The sequence below is a fragment of the Trichosurus vulpecula genome, chromosome 7 (assembly GCF_011100635.1).
Source record: "Trichosurus vulpecula isolate mTriVul1 chromosome 7, mTriVul1.pri, whole genome shotgun sequence".
NCBI classification, from domain to species: Eukaryota; Metazoa; Chordata; class Mammalia; order Diprotodontia; family Phalangeridae; genus Trichosurus; species Trichosurus vulpecula.
Genome location: NC_050579.1, coordinates 207,320,603 through 207,335,391, shown reverse-complemented (window position 1 = coordinate 207,335,391; position 14,789 = coordinate 207,320,603). Strand labels below are relative to the sequence as shown.

At 42.2% G+C, this 14,789-nt stretch overlaps 1 protein-coding gene across 1 annotated transcript in view; it reads right to left on the bottom strand.

Moving 5' to 3' along the window:
* The window catches only part of B3GAT2 (beta-1,3-glucuronyltransferase 2), a 90,515-nt gene extending 80,302 nt beyond the window's left edge, over positions 1-10,213 (bottom strand). Inside the window, exon 1 of the mRNA XM_036767089.1 lies at positions 9,572-10,213. Coding sequence (XP_036622984.1) covers positions 9,572-10,213 — 642 coding nt within the window. The remainder of the gene's footprint in view (positions 1-9,571) is intronic.
* Positions 10,214-14,789: the final 4,576 nt, after the last annotated feature.

Below are 14,789 nucleotides of genomic sequence, written 5' to 3'. Positions count from 1 at the left end.
CCTCACAGGTTCGCTGTGAGAATCAAATGAGGTAATGTACAGGTCACGTTGAAAACCTTAAAGCACTGATAAATATCAGTCATAATAATATAAAATAATCATAAAAATATATTTCTTTATTGTGTTCTCCATATACATGTTTCTGAGAAACAGCATTTTCATGAGCAGGATTTCAAACCAACTTCTAAACATTGTAGAGCAGGGATCCTTAACTTTTTTTGTGTCATGGACCCCTTTGGTAGTCTGGTGAGGCCTATGGACCCTTTCTCAGAATAATGTGTTTAAATGCACAAAATAAAATGTACAGGATTACAAGGGAAACCAATTAGATTGAAATACAATCATAAAAAAAAAATTTACACCAGTTTCATGGACCTCAGGTTAAGAGCCCCCACGGCACTGCATTATAGAATTGTAAAATCATTACCATTACCAATGAAGGAAGGGAAAACTAGTAGATCCCCATCTTACTGGGCTCAAAATAGGTTCTATGATGTACTAAAGATACACTGATGCATTATAGATGAATACTTCTATTTTTGTATTTCTGTATCTAACATCTAGGCCTCCACTACTCACTTTGACGTGCTTTCAATTTCAACACAAAAATAAAATAATGGCTTTGCTCTAAGTGCTGTCCATCTAGGCCCACTTGGCTGCTGACTATTCAGAGGTCACTATAAAGAAGTCTATCAGTTTCCTGTACATCCTGATAATCTGGGTTGAATTGGAGGCCAACAGATGCTACTTGAGCAGGAAGCATGTATTATCTTTAAATAGATGCTAAGGAGTTGATGTTAAATAAATTAGTAAATACCCGATTTCGTATGACTTTTCCACTTCCTTGAGTTTTCTTGCCTGGAGGTCAGGAGTACTGGGTTCTAATCCCAGCTCTATCACAAGAGTAGTTTATGGAATTGGAGGGCACCTCACAGATTATTTAGCCCAACTCCCTCACTTTTCAGGTGAAATATCTTCTGTCCACAGAGGTTTAAGTGATTTGCCTGAGACAATTTAGCATATTAACTTAAAACTTCTCTGGGCTACAGTTTCCTCATTTGTAAAATGAAATGGTTAGAGTAGAAAAATTTCTCAGACCTCTGATTCATTTTTTTTAAATAGCCAAATTTTCATTATAGGCCTTTGGATTTCACAAGAGAATCTCAATTATCCCAAGAATTAAAATATCCTAGACACTTAAAACTTGTTCAATAAGAAATTATTATAATTTAGCTTATTTGCTTTCTACAGATAAAGGCTCAAAAAATAATTATTTAGCCAGAATGTTAAGAGTTTAAAGCTGTAACGTCTTCATGACTAAAGAAGTCTCACGTTTATTTAGTATGTGGCCCTTTTGCTCATTTTTTTCTCTTTCTGTAGATTCCAAATTTAATAATAAAACTACTGAATTCTGAGTTAAAGTGAAAGGCCAAAATGATTTTCCTTTAAGTAATTTTATTTTTACTAACCTCCCTCCTTTCCTCTAGGTTTTCAATTAAAACAAAAATCACTTCTCCATTTAACTAAATAAATAAATAAATAAAGCCTGAGAACTTCCTAATCCAGAAGAAGAAATTAAACAAGGGAATTAACAAAGATTGCACCACACACTCACCAGTGAAGGGAGGGGGTAGTGCTGGCCTTCAAGAAACAACATAATGAATATGCTAGTAATCTGGCATTGCCTCCTGCAAAACCTGCTGCCCTCAGGGAGTAAGCTGCCTACAGTACACCTGCTGAATGTAAATCCAGGCAAGTGTCTATTTTCTAGAACTGTTATCACCTCAAATTGGCTCAGACCTCCAGCATCTCTTTCACATTATAAACTTCCCTATTCATCTGAAATAATTCAACACTGTCTTCCTACTGCCATCCCATTCTGATACCTAAGGCTGTTTTGAAAACCATCCCTTCATTCCGCTCTGTGTGCCCTGGCAAGAGGCACACGCTGGAGATGTAGTTGCTGATGCATATCGATGAGTATGAAATAAATTTTCATATTTTATCTCCTTGGAGAAATTATCAACTGTTACCTAAACACTACAGAATAAACATTTAATTTGCAAAGTCAGACAATAAAGAGCTTACATATGAACTTTAATTTCCCTCCAAGAAAAAAAAATGAAAAAGCATATGGTCTATAAGGAAAAGACAGATGAGGAAAACAAAGTCAGAGGGAAAACACAAGACTTATAACCAAGGAGAGAAGATGAGTTCCATTTTGGAAGACAAAACCAATAGCAATGAGGAAGATGCTAGATTATCTAAGATTTTAATCTATTTCTGGGTTTATATATTAAAAATTATTAACTTCATTTTTACTTCTACCCAGGCTGCTAATATATCACTTTCAATAATTATTTAAAATGAACACAAGTATTACTGACCCTGGGGCTTTGGTTTTAAGGTTTTACAGTTTCTGCTAACAAATTATTTCAATCTAAGCCACCTTCTTTTGCTATATATATAAAAGCTGAGGTATCATTACTTTGATTTATTTGTGTGCAGATAAATTCTGCCCCCTTTTAGGCGAAGAGCTGAGTTTATATGCAAAATTTAAATTTCATGCTTCGATGGCAATGGAACTCAAATCTCCACTAATGTTTAGGCATAAACTAGACAAAGTATGTTGATATTCTAACGTAGTCCTAAGGCTGTAAAGAGTCATATTTGGGTATTACTGAATTCTATATTGAAAGCGCAATCTTGAAAACTGTACTTAAAATAGAATGCAGAATACTCAATAAATAAGACCATTGGCTGTACTTTAGCTTCTTCTATTTTGCTTCTGCAGCATGTCTTATAAGCAATTGCTATTCTCATTACTATTCATACAAAAGAAAAGTTATAAGCTCGTAATTTGGAGGAAAGTGGAGCAGACAGAGGAAATTACAGTCACCCACTGCCGGATCTAAGAAGTACCAAAAACAAGTCCCACCAGCACAGAGCAAACACAAATCCACAAAGCCTACAAATAGAAACTGTTTTGACAGGTCTTCAGCTCTATTAGTTTGAAGAAACTAATCCTGTTTGATTCAACAAACACTTATTAAGCACCTATTAGGCAAGAGAGAGAATAGTGTAGTGGATAGAAGGCTGGTCTTAGAATCAGAAAAACCTGATTCAAACCTAGAAAACTCCTTTATGCTCTAAATTTGGCTGTAACTGTTATGTGAGTAGTCACTCATTTGAATCACCCTAACTCTAAATCTAATCAATTTCTACACCAGGAGTTCCCCATACCAATGAACTCACAGATCTGAGAAGGAAAAAAAAAAACAAAGGTACTAGATTTGAGGAAACATAGACAAAGACAAAAATCAAGAAAGTCTCTACCCTCGTGGAGTTTCCATTCTATCGAGGGGAATAAATGTACACAGAGTAAAAACACTAATAATGGGCAAGGAAGGGGTATGGACAGCATGTTGGAAAAAAGATAGCAAGGGGCAGAAGGAGGAATGTTTTGAAATCTAGAACATAATTCCTAATATTCAATCAAAACAATACAAACCAAACGGATATCATTGGTCTCTATGCTTATGGGCAAAGGGATCAAAGATGAGCCATCAAACCACAAACAAATATAAAGAGCACACAAGTCAAGCATCCATGTATGAGGAGGAAGAAGCTGAAATAGGTTAAAAAATACTGTGCACACTATATTTCAATTCTATGAAAAAGGACTGTACTTTAATACGTAGATATATATATACACACACACACACACACATATATATATATATATATATAAAATATATATATACACACACATGCACACACACACACATATATGTTCATTTTCAAAATGTACTCATATCCTAAAAGACACATGGCATGTTTTCAGGAGAGCAGAAGCTTAGTACTTGTGATACTTTTCCAGGCCAATGCTCTATTTATTCTAGACCTGAGGGACAGCATCTCCTAGTCTTGCTTTACTCACCATGAAAAGAAAACACTCTAAGTAACTGTATCAAGGTTAAGAGGAAATGCGGACCTTAGGTTACCCATCAGGAGACACATGGGGCATTTACCATTTAGGGTAAATTGGATTTCAATGCTGTAACTCAGATCCTTTTTGGTTTGTGGCTCCAACCAGAAAAATACAAAAGAGGAGGTCCTAAAAAAGAGGAAGAATGAACCAGGCCCAGGCCCAGGCCCAGGCCCCATCACCTGTCCCTCTTCTTTTTTTTCCTTTGTAAGGCTGAAGGAAGGAGACATCCTCAACATACCCCAGCTGATTTTGGTATTTGTTTTCCTAATCTCATCTCATTAAGATCTCCAGCTTTCTATCACATCAATGTTTCACAGTTTGTTCTGGTCTGGAAAGCATTTTTTTTTCCTTTAACCTTTCAATTCAATTGATTCCCAAAGGTGAAAACTGACTCTACCTGAGATTAATCAGAGCTAAATCCTGGAAAACATTCAAGGTTTTCAAGTACAGAATAAAAATCTGATCTGACTGAAAATATTACTTGATAATCAGCTACATAAAAGTCACATTTATTTGTAACCCTGACATTTATTAAGGTGACTTAAATCCTTTGCAAATGAGCTGTTCTAGGGTATTAGATCAATAGGACATGTATGGGGGAGGGAGATTAGTGGTGGTGGAATAGGGATTATTGTATGATCCAATCATGCAAAAATCTATAAAGGCTGCAAAAAAACCAGCAAAGGATGGTTTTAGTTATATTCTAAGATTGAAAAGCCTTTGATACCACCCTTCACAAATGACCTGTTTTGTTTCTGTTGGTACAATTCACACAGAGCTTCATTTGCAAATGGATCTGTGCGTGAATGTGGGGCTGTTCAGTGCAAACACTGCTCTTCCAGCACAGCCCTGTAGAAAGGGGAGTCTGAAAATTAGTTAGCTGGATGTGAGAAGAAACTACTATTCCACTTACTAAGGAGAAATAATTGAACATGGATTGCCTGTTGCGCCTTTAATTTAATTTGGAGACCTTTCATCCTCTACTTTCCTGCCTTTGCAGCCAATACATAGGGAGCTAATTTGTACCTGGTTCATTTTCCTCCTTTTATCTTATCTACTTTAACATCATTCATGGAAATTAGAAATACCATGAATAAAAGATGAAGTCTGTCTTGGGACATTCTTTCTTAACTGCTGTGAATCCCTTTAAAAAATGGTCTTATGTTACTGGGGTGGGTTTTTTTTTTTTGGTAGGAGACAAAAGGATAAAATAAACATTTCAGCTTTAGGAGTCTCTACTTTGAGTATAAAGTATTCCCACCCCTAAAAAGAAAGAAGTTTTGTTTTCAGATATCACTTTCACTTCTATTTACTACAGTACATGCCATGTCGATATAATACAATACAAAGGGCCTGCACCTGTGATTTCACTGGTATTGTGAATATTCAACTAAGGAAACTTCCCCCCACCCCCAGCCCTGCCAATGTACATCAGCACCAAGGCAATTTAGCCTTTTAAAAGCTGCTTAAAACATAAAAAGCCAGTCTATTTCAGAAGTAAGAATTGAATTCAGGGCTTCCTAGATTTGAAGACAGCTTTCTGTCCACTACTCCATGCAGCATTTTTCAATACATACGAAACCATTAAATTCTAGAGTGGATTTTGTAATTCTTTTGCATTAATAACTTAAGGGTTTAAAAAGAATTCAACTACTAGGGAGAATAATGCATCAGTATACAGATTTCCAAATTTCATCAAATGGACTTTTAAAACATTCAACATTGCTCATTATGCAAATAAAAGAATAAGAGATTGTAAAAAGAGACTAATAGCTAACAGATGCCTGCCCTGCATAAAACACTGTATGGGGCAGGGGGAGGAATTGGAAAACAATATTCCTGTCCTCTAGTTGCTTAATGTTTTGAATTCTAAAAATGTGTCATTCATACCATAAAGTTCTTGTGTATAGGTGGGGGAGGGGGGAGGGGGGTTCCTTCTGTGGATTTAATAAGAGGCATCTTTCTGTCTGATAGACAAGAGATGCACTGTTTCTTTTACAGTTAAGTTTATTTCTTTCACTCATACATCTTTCTGGTTATGAATCCATATAGAATATCTGTGATTTTACATCCCTAAAATTTGTGCATATCTTCAGTGCATACTGGGAGTCTCTATAGTTTGCATACCTCCCATACAATACACTTTTTTCCACTCAAGCAATTATTCTTCTTATGCCCCAATAAAAAATCTATGGGAATTTTCTCTTGCTGTTTAACGTCCACTAATTAACACCCTCTCTTCTAGCTTGGGAGACATCAGAAGGAAGGTTGTATTATGATGAGCTGAATTTCCATGTATGTGCCAATTCTCCCACCAGCAGGGGAAAAAAAAAAAAAAACAACTCACATCTCACATCAAGGGGCTAGAAGCTAGGCATAAACTGAAAATCATTTTTCCTTTACAACCAATCTCCTAACAGGTTAATTAAAAGGAGTGTAAATTACTTTACATAAACACAATAGATGTTCACAGTTAAAGGTAACTTATGACTGAAGGAGGGGGGTGGTGTGGGGTAAAATTAGGGTGAATTAAAATTATAATTGTGATTCCGAACGGAAGTCACTTCTAATGAAGACAAATTCCCTAGTATTAGCAAAAAATAAACTAAACAGAAGAAGCTGTTGTACTGCTCTGGAACATAATGGGTGCTTGCTTAATAAATGTTTGTTGAGTTGGATAATGCAATGGTCCTTCCAGTCATCATACAAACCCTAACCTTGTTTGTTTCCGCAGAAAATCACAGGAAAGCCATGCCTGAAGGGAAGGAGAAGGGAAAGTCAGTCCTGCTCTGGTTGCTTACGGGGTAGAAGATAGTGAATGAAAGGGTTGGAGTGGAGTCTCAGGATTTCTTTCACCTTCTCAGTTGTTATTGCCTTCCCTCCATATAAGAGAAAAGGGATTCAGAATGGACCTGTGACTTTACTGGTATCGGAAAATCTTAGGTGAAGAAACTCTCTACCAATGCAGGCTAGCATCTTAAGAGTTCCCCAGAATTGTTTAGATCACTGATAGGTTAAGTGACTTGTAAAGGGCTGAACAGCCACTGTGCCAGACCCACGTGGTCCTGGCTTCAAGGTTAGTTTTCTATCCACTTTACTTTGATTCTCTTCTCTCCATACCTGTGTACATGTGTGTACGTATATATGTATATTGCGTATACACACATACATACATATGCATATATGAAAATGTACCCACAGATTATGCAAAGTATATGTATATGCACGTGTGTATGTATGTAGACACACACATATGTGTATATATAATTCTGTGTTGTGTGTATGTACACACACACTTTGCATTATCTGTGGACATGCTGTTTTCCACCCAATAAAATATAACTCTCTAGAGAATGAGGACTGCATATATGTGTATGTGTAAATTTATTTGTGTATTTTATCTCTATCTCCAGAACCTAGCACAGTGTGTGGTACCTTGTATAGGCTTAATAAATGCTTACCTGAATGAATTAAAATTAAAGTTGTGAATGCCATTAAGAAATTAAAGATCTCGGGGCAGCTAGGTGTTGCAGTGAGTAGAGCACCGACCCTGGAGTCAAGTTCAAATCTTGTCTCAGACACTTGAGACACTTACTAGCCAAGTGACCTTGGGCAAGTCACTTAACCTCCAATTGCCCTGCCTTCCTCCCTCCAAAAAAAAAAAAAGAAAGAAATTAAAGATCTCTACACTGTAAGTAGAAAAAAATACCCCACATTTCAGTTAGGAAGGTAGGCTCTAACTTGGACACAGGGGAAGTCAGAGAATAATCAGGGAACAGGGCAGTTATAATGAGAATAAGACATGTTATAGATGAGGTAGAGAGCATTAAGAAGCAGGGGCAGAAAAGATGGATCCATATTTGATATGATTTGTGTGTATTATTGATTAAATGTCTAAATATGAAGGCTGATAAAAATATTTTTGCACTCTCGTTTTATGGGGGGGGTGGTATAGATGACTGTAAAAATTTAAGGAGGCAAAAATGGTTGACTTTGCAACTCAGTATCTCTTACAGGAAAAAAAAAAGGTTTTTTTTTAAAATTACCATTTGTCTTTAGGAAATCCAGAAATAATAACTTGAAGTGTGCCTGATATCTGTGCATGTATGAGGATATTTAATTTTAAAAGGATCACAAGGCAAACGTTTGTCATGCCTACAGTGAAGTGGCCAGCTTGAATGAATGGCCTCGATCCTGTGGTCAGGCCCTGTCCCAATGAGTGGAATACTAATGCTGTCACTGCAAAAGCCATTTCTCCAAAGGGCAATCACACTTACTCCAGCACACACGCTGGAGAACATGCACACACACACGCGCACACACGCAGCCATAATGCCATCTTTCTTGGAAGGTGGTTAGTTGTAACTAAAGGTTTGAAACCCCCTAAAGGGTTGATCGTGATCAATTTGCCTAAAGGTAAATTGTTGGCAAAAAGTGTATTGCTTCCAAATAAAATGTGCCATGGAATTGTGCACTAGAAAGGCAGGAGAAAAACTTGTTACTCAGCTGCTATCTTTTAATAGAGAACCACCTACCTTCTTTAGGAAAGCAGTGGTGAAGCAGATGGAGGACCTTTCCTGGTAAGTCATTTAATTTCTCTTTGCACCTGGCAACTCTCTAATACTGTGAAGTTACTGAGCAGTCTAGATTTTCGTAGGTGGATGGAGATTCCACACTAGAAGTTCTCTACATCTATGAGAATTAGGGTTCTAAATCAAAAAAGTGCTTCTCTACCTGTTGTAGTTTTTCTCCTTTGCTGAATTCTGTGATCTGACCGTTTCCCCTACCCCGATCCCCCAACTCCTTTCTACAATTTAACCACTAATAATACCACAGTTCAGGTTACGTTTTCACCTAACCCCCGACTCCAAGATTTCCCACGAGAGAATGTAAACTTCTTGAAGGGCTGAGACTGCTTTTTGTTTAGCTCCTGTATCCTCAGGATGTAACAGCTAGGGGCAAGTAGTAGGTACTTAATAATTGCTGGTTGGGTTAGATTGGGCTCCTCCCCTCCTTTTACAAACATTAAATAAGTTCACAGCTTCAGGGTGAGAAGGGATATTAGAGAACATCTGGTTTCACTCCTTTAAGGGGAAACTGAAGCCTAGTGAAATTAAGTGATTTGCCTACAGGAATTGAGCGGCAGGGTTGGGATTAGAACCTAGGCTTTATACTCCTAATCCAACAGTCTGTTATTTTACTCCCAAACTAAAATGGGTTTAGCATAGGCAGTGTGTAGTGTCAATAGAATGGAAGTTGCTCACTCAGCCCATCCCTGGGTCTGGAAAGGAAGAACAAAGGCCACTGGAGGGCCCCCGCTGCGTGTCTCTCTTCCCCTGGGGAGAGGAGAGTTCTGGGTGGCCAGGAACAACATCGGTAAAGTGCAGTAGCGCCGGTGGCGGTCCCTACCTACCCCAGGGTGACACATTAGGGATTCGGGACCCAAAGGGATATTCAAGTGCAAAGAGTGGGGCGGAGCCGCTGCCTCTAGTGCACAGTGGGACTCTCGGCTCCAGAACCCCGAGCGACCCCCGCCCCCGGCCGCCCCTCCCGCCCCAGGTGCGCCGGAAAGCTCACTACCTCCTGGAACAGCTCCAGACTGTAGGTGTTGTCGTCGTCGGCGAAGAAGAGCACGCCGGGCTGCGGCCGCTGAGGCTCGTGCTGGTGCGTCTGGCGCAGCCAGGCGAGGCCGGCGTTGCGCTGCTCCGTGGCCCGGGGCAGACCCGGCCGCTTGTAGCGCCGGGGTGTGGGCACGTGCAGGTGGGTGCTGGGAAGCCCCGCTCGGGCCAAGAAGCGGCTCACCAGCTCGCTGCGGCCGGCCGCGTCCTCCACCAGGATCCAGTGCAGCTGCGCCACCTGCCGGAAGGTGTTGGCCAGCCGCGTGAGCTCCGCTTTCTGCACCGGGCGGCTGTAGGTGGGGGTGATGGCATAGATGGTGGGCAGCGGCGTCGGCGGCGGAGGTGGAGGCGGCTGCGAGCGGTTGCGAGCTTGCTCCGCGCCCCGTTGGGGGCCCCCGTCTGGGTTGCTGTCCCGAGGGAGAAGCGGGGGCCGTGGGACGCCCGCGCGCGGAGCTGCGCCCCAGCGGCCGGTAGCATAGGGGGAGAAGTGAGGGTGCGGGCCGAGGTGGGGCGCGGGCCGGCGGGGGTCCACGTCGATCATGATGATGACGATAAGTACCCAAGGCAGGAGGATGAAGAAGCGGCTGAAGAGGAGGGACTTCATGGTGCGCTCACCCCCGACCCCTCTCCCCCCCACGGGGCCCCTCCAGCCTCTCCAGGGGGCACACCGGGGGCGGGGGGGCAGGGCACCTCCGAGCCGCAGCTCGGAACGCGGGGCGCTCCGCGCCCGGCTACCACCGCCTTTTCTTACTTCACGGAGCCTGGCGGGGAGCCCTCCCCATAGGGACGGGGACAGGCTGGAGTCCCAGCGCCAGAGGACTCAGTGCATGGCAGTCAGAGGGAGCGGGGGCCAACAGGAGACCCACTGAGGGGCGAGCTGGTCAGGAATATGAGGGCAGTGGTCAGGTTAGGGGCCGGAGGGGAAAACAGTTGGGGTTCTTCCTCCCACCCTCAGTTCTTCAGCTTAGCAGGTGAGCAGCGGCTCCTTCCTGGTCCCCTTCTCTTCGAGAGTTATATTGAAAAGACCCGAGTGGCTGGGAAAGCTGGCACAGGGTGGCCGGAGGGGGAAGGGCGGTGGTCTTTCACTGTCTTTCTTAATAGTCCTTGTAATCAGCCACGCCACTGGTCCAGATCTCTTCTTCGCCGTCCCGGGGCAGCAGAAAGAGGGTCTGCAAGAGACTGAACAGAGAAGAGAGGTCCAAAACCACGTAGCCCCTCCAAAGGCTGGAAAGCAGTCTCTGGATCACAGCGGAAGAGTAGCGGGTGCTCCCTTAGAGGAGGGCAGGCTTGAGTCAAGAGAGCAGCAGAAGAGGTTTTCCTTCCTCACATCCTTGTCGGGGCAGTGAGGACTTGGAAGGGATGCTGAGGACAGTCTAGCTGCCGCTCTGTGCCAAGCTGCCCCCAGTGCCGCCACTGATGCCGACTCTGTTGTGGTCCCTCCTCCTCTTCTCTGAACATCTCCAGTCTCCAGCAGCAAGATCCCAAAGCAAGGAAAGAAAAAGAAGAAAAAAAGGAGGGGAGGGGGAGGGTTGTGATGCAGACTCTAGCAGTCCTCCCAGTTCTCCTGTGGGAAGACAGCAGCGCTGCTACTGGTGGAGAAGAGGGGTTGTGAGTGGGGAGGATGGGGGTGGATGGGCGTGTTGGGGGGGGGGGGGCCGAGGGAGGTCCTCTCTTGCTCTTTGCCTGGGTCTTGGTGCTGGCTAGAATGAAAGCCCTACAAAAGCCTGCTGCTGTTACTACTGTGGGTTCTGTAGCTGCTGCTGCTGCTGCGGCCGCCACCACCGCCACTACCACCGCCAGCCGCTGCCCTGCGTTCTGGTGGCTCTGCCTGCTGGAAGAGAAGAGGAAGAGATCCCCTGGGGCTGCACTGAAAAGGGAGGGGGGCTCACAAGCTGGTTGCTGGAAGGAACTGGATGCTGGGAGGTTTGTTTGCTGATCTCTCTCGTTCTCCTTTATGAAATACTGCAGGGTCTTTGGAGAACAGACAGAAAAAATCTATTTAAGTGCTGAAAACTCAGGAGACCTCAGGTGGGGAGAGAGAGTGGGAAAGAAGCAGGGGGGATTCTTCAAACGGTGAGGGAGAGAGCGCGCCAAGGAAAAAGGGGGGGGGGTTCTCATTTAGAACCAGCATATTGGCTCGGAGAGAGATCACAGCAGCAGGTTTGTCTACTAGGGGATCATACCAAACAGCGTAAAACAAAATGCACTTTTATAGAAAGGCAAAAATCAATAAAAAAGCCTTAGAGATGGAGAGATGGATGTCACACAAAGGCTTTGGGCATGTGAGAGAGCCCAGGGGAAAGGCTCCAATTCAGATACTTAATGTTTGTTTCCAGCTGTGTCATTCCACCCATACACACAAACCCCAAACTTTTAAGCTCCTAACCCAAACTTCTTTTGTTTAGTAATTCTTCTTCCTCCTTCTTCCTCCCCGTCCTTTTAATACTCATGCTGGCTATTGTTAATAACTTACCTATGTCTAATGCTTTGTGCTTTCACACACAATTTCACATGATCGTCACAACAACCTTGTAGGGAAGTAAGGACAGATGTTGTTATTCTGATTTTTACAGCTGAGGACACTGAGGCTCAGAGGTTTCATATGAATCATAGAGTGCTGCTGGGCTGGAAAGGAAGCTTAAAAATCATCTAGTCTTATCTTCGTTTTACTGAGGAGGAAACTTCCCACCTAGTGAGGTCAGGTGTCTTGTCTGCCATCTCAGGCTCTGGGGGCCAAGCTGAGGCTTAGAATGTAGGTCTTCTGACAACTACAGCACACACCGCACCATGCCACAGTATAACGTCCAAGTCCTTCTGTACATCCTGACACACTGCTGATTTTCTATAAATATTAAATAACAAAGCGCATCCAAACCAAATGAGATATAGTGTAACAAGTAGGAATGCAGATACATCTGGCTCTTAAATAGGGCCAAAGGCTTTGTAAACTATGGATGATTATTTTCAACCTTGTTCTGTATGAAAGGAGCTTGGCAACTGTGAATCAAGCAGCTGGATCCCTCCCTATCCTATTGGCCTCAGAGAGGGGAAGGAGCAAGGGTAATTAATGTCATTCTGTTCTGTCCCCAAATGCATTATAGACATATATTCCTAAGGGACAGAGAATATGAGAGCTTTATATTCATGTGAGTGCCTGATAAATAATTGGGAAACATATTTCCCCTGAGTTCTCTGTTTCCTTCATCTCTACTCAAAATAAATCTTTCCTATTGTCTGTGCAGAGGGAAAATGGGTGGTCTTGCTAGAGAGACCTTTCATAGGGGTATACTTTGCTTTTGGTTTCTCTTTCTTCACAGCCTCTTTCAGATTCAGTTTTTTTTTAAACTTGATAATCTATCCATACCCTTGCTTCCTTAACCTCTTCTGTTCCTGAAATGCACAAGGGCAGAATCTGAACATTTAAACTCTTATCTGAATGCTAACAATGAGGGTAGGTTTCAGCCACAGTTTTACCTCCTGCATCCACAATCTCTACTTGATCTGCAGTATTTAAACTTTTGGAATTGATCCGTTCTCCCCCCTCCCCCCAACCAACCAAAGAAGCATTTAAGTGTCCATTATGTGTCAAACACTGTGCTAGGCTCTAGGCATATAAAGACAAAAAAAAATGAGGCAATCTTTGCCTTTATGGAGCTTATACTTTGTTGATTGAGATGATATGTACACATGAGTATATAAAAATATACAAAATAAGTTTAGCAATTTTGAAAGTAGGTGAAGCACTAGCTTCTGAGAGGTCTTAAGAAATGTCTTGGAGGGTGGTATTTGAGCAGAGCTTTGAAGGAAATTTGGAGTTCTAAGAGGTGAGGACAGAGTGAATTCCAGGTATGGGGAACAAGCATGTGCAAAAGTATGAAGATGGGAGATGGAGTGTTATATGTAAGAAATAACGCATGCCCCTATTGTACTCTGTATTAGCTGAATACAGCACCGTGGGAGAAATTGTTATTTTCATGTCACTTTTATCATGTTTGGGTGAAAGCCAATATCAATATTTTAAAGAGACAGAGTCAATAAAAGAACTTCTCATTGTTGGATAGCATAGCACCCACAACCCATATGCTAAACTTTCATCCATATTATTAGAAACATATTTTGCTATTTGTTGAAACTAAGCTGGATTAAAACTCAAGTGGCTAATGATGGAGGCTCATTGTTTTAATCAGACTATACTTCAATCACACATATTTGTATTCCCACTTCCTAGCAAGTATACATATAATAATATCCCTATGACTGTCATGGGTAGCACCATTTTCCCAGTCCCTCAGGCGCACAATCTAGAAGTAATCCTCAACTCCCTGTTACTCCCCTCCCCCCAATAACCAATCTGTTGCCAAGGCTTGTTGAGTTCACTTTGGTAACATCTCTCCAGTAGGTCCCCTTGTGTGACACTGCCACCACTCAGGTGCAGGCTCTCATCACTGAATTCCTGGACTTGAAAGGACTTGCTGGAGGATCAGCCTGCTTCAAGTTCCTCCCCTCTCCATTCCATCCTCTCCATTCAGCTACCAAAGTGATTTTCCTAAAGGTCTGATGACGTCACCCCTACTCAGTAAACTCTACTGGCTCCCTCTCACCTCCAGGATAAAATGCAAAACCTTCTATTTGGTGTTCAAAGCCCTTCATAACCTAGCCCCTCCTCCCTGTCCAGTTTTCTTGTACCTTACTTCCTGACACATTTTTGATACAGTAACAGTTTTGATGTTCCACACACAAGACATTTCATCTCTCTGCTCCAGGTTTTCCCCCCAAGTCTGGAATGCTTTCCTTCCTTATCTTTCTACCTACTGGCTTCCTTTAAGTTCCAACTAAAATCTCATCTTCTACAGGAAGCCTTTCCCAACCCCTCTTAATTTTAGTGCCTTCCCTCTGTTAATTATTTCCTATTTATCTTGTACATACTTTGTACATAGCTGTTTTCCTGTAGTCTGTCCCATTAGGTTACAAGCTCTTTGAGGGCAAGGATTGTCTTTTGCCTCTTTTTGTATCCACAGGGCTTAGCATAATGCTTGGCACATAGTAGGCACTTAACAAATGCAGGTTGACTGGCAGTGCCTAGCTTAATAAATACATATTGATGTATTTATGCACCTAATTATATTCAACTTCTCAGACATTTTTAAATAAGTTCTTGTTGGGAGAATCAAGGTCATGTA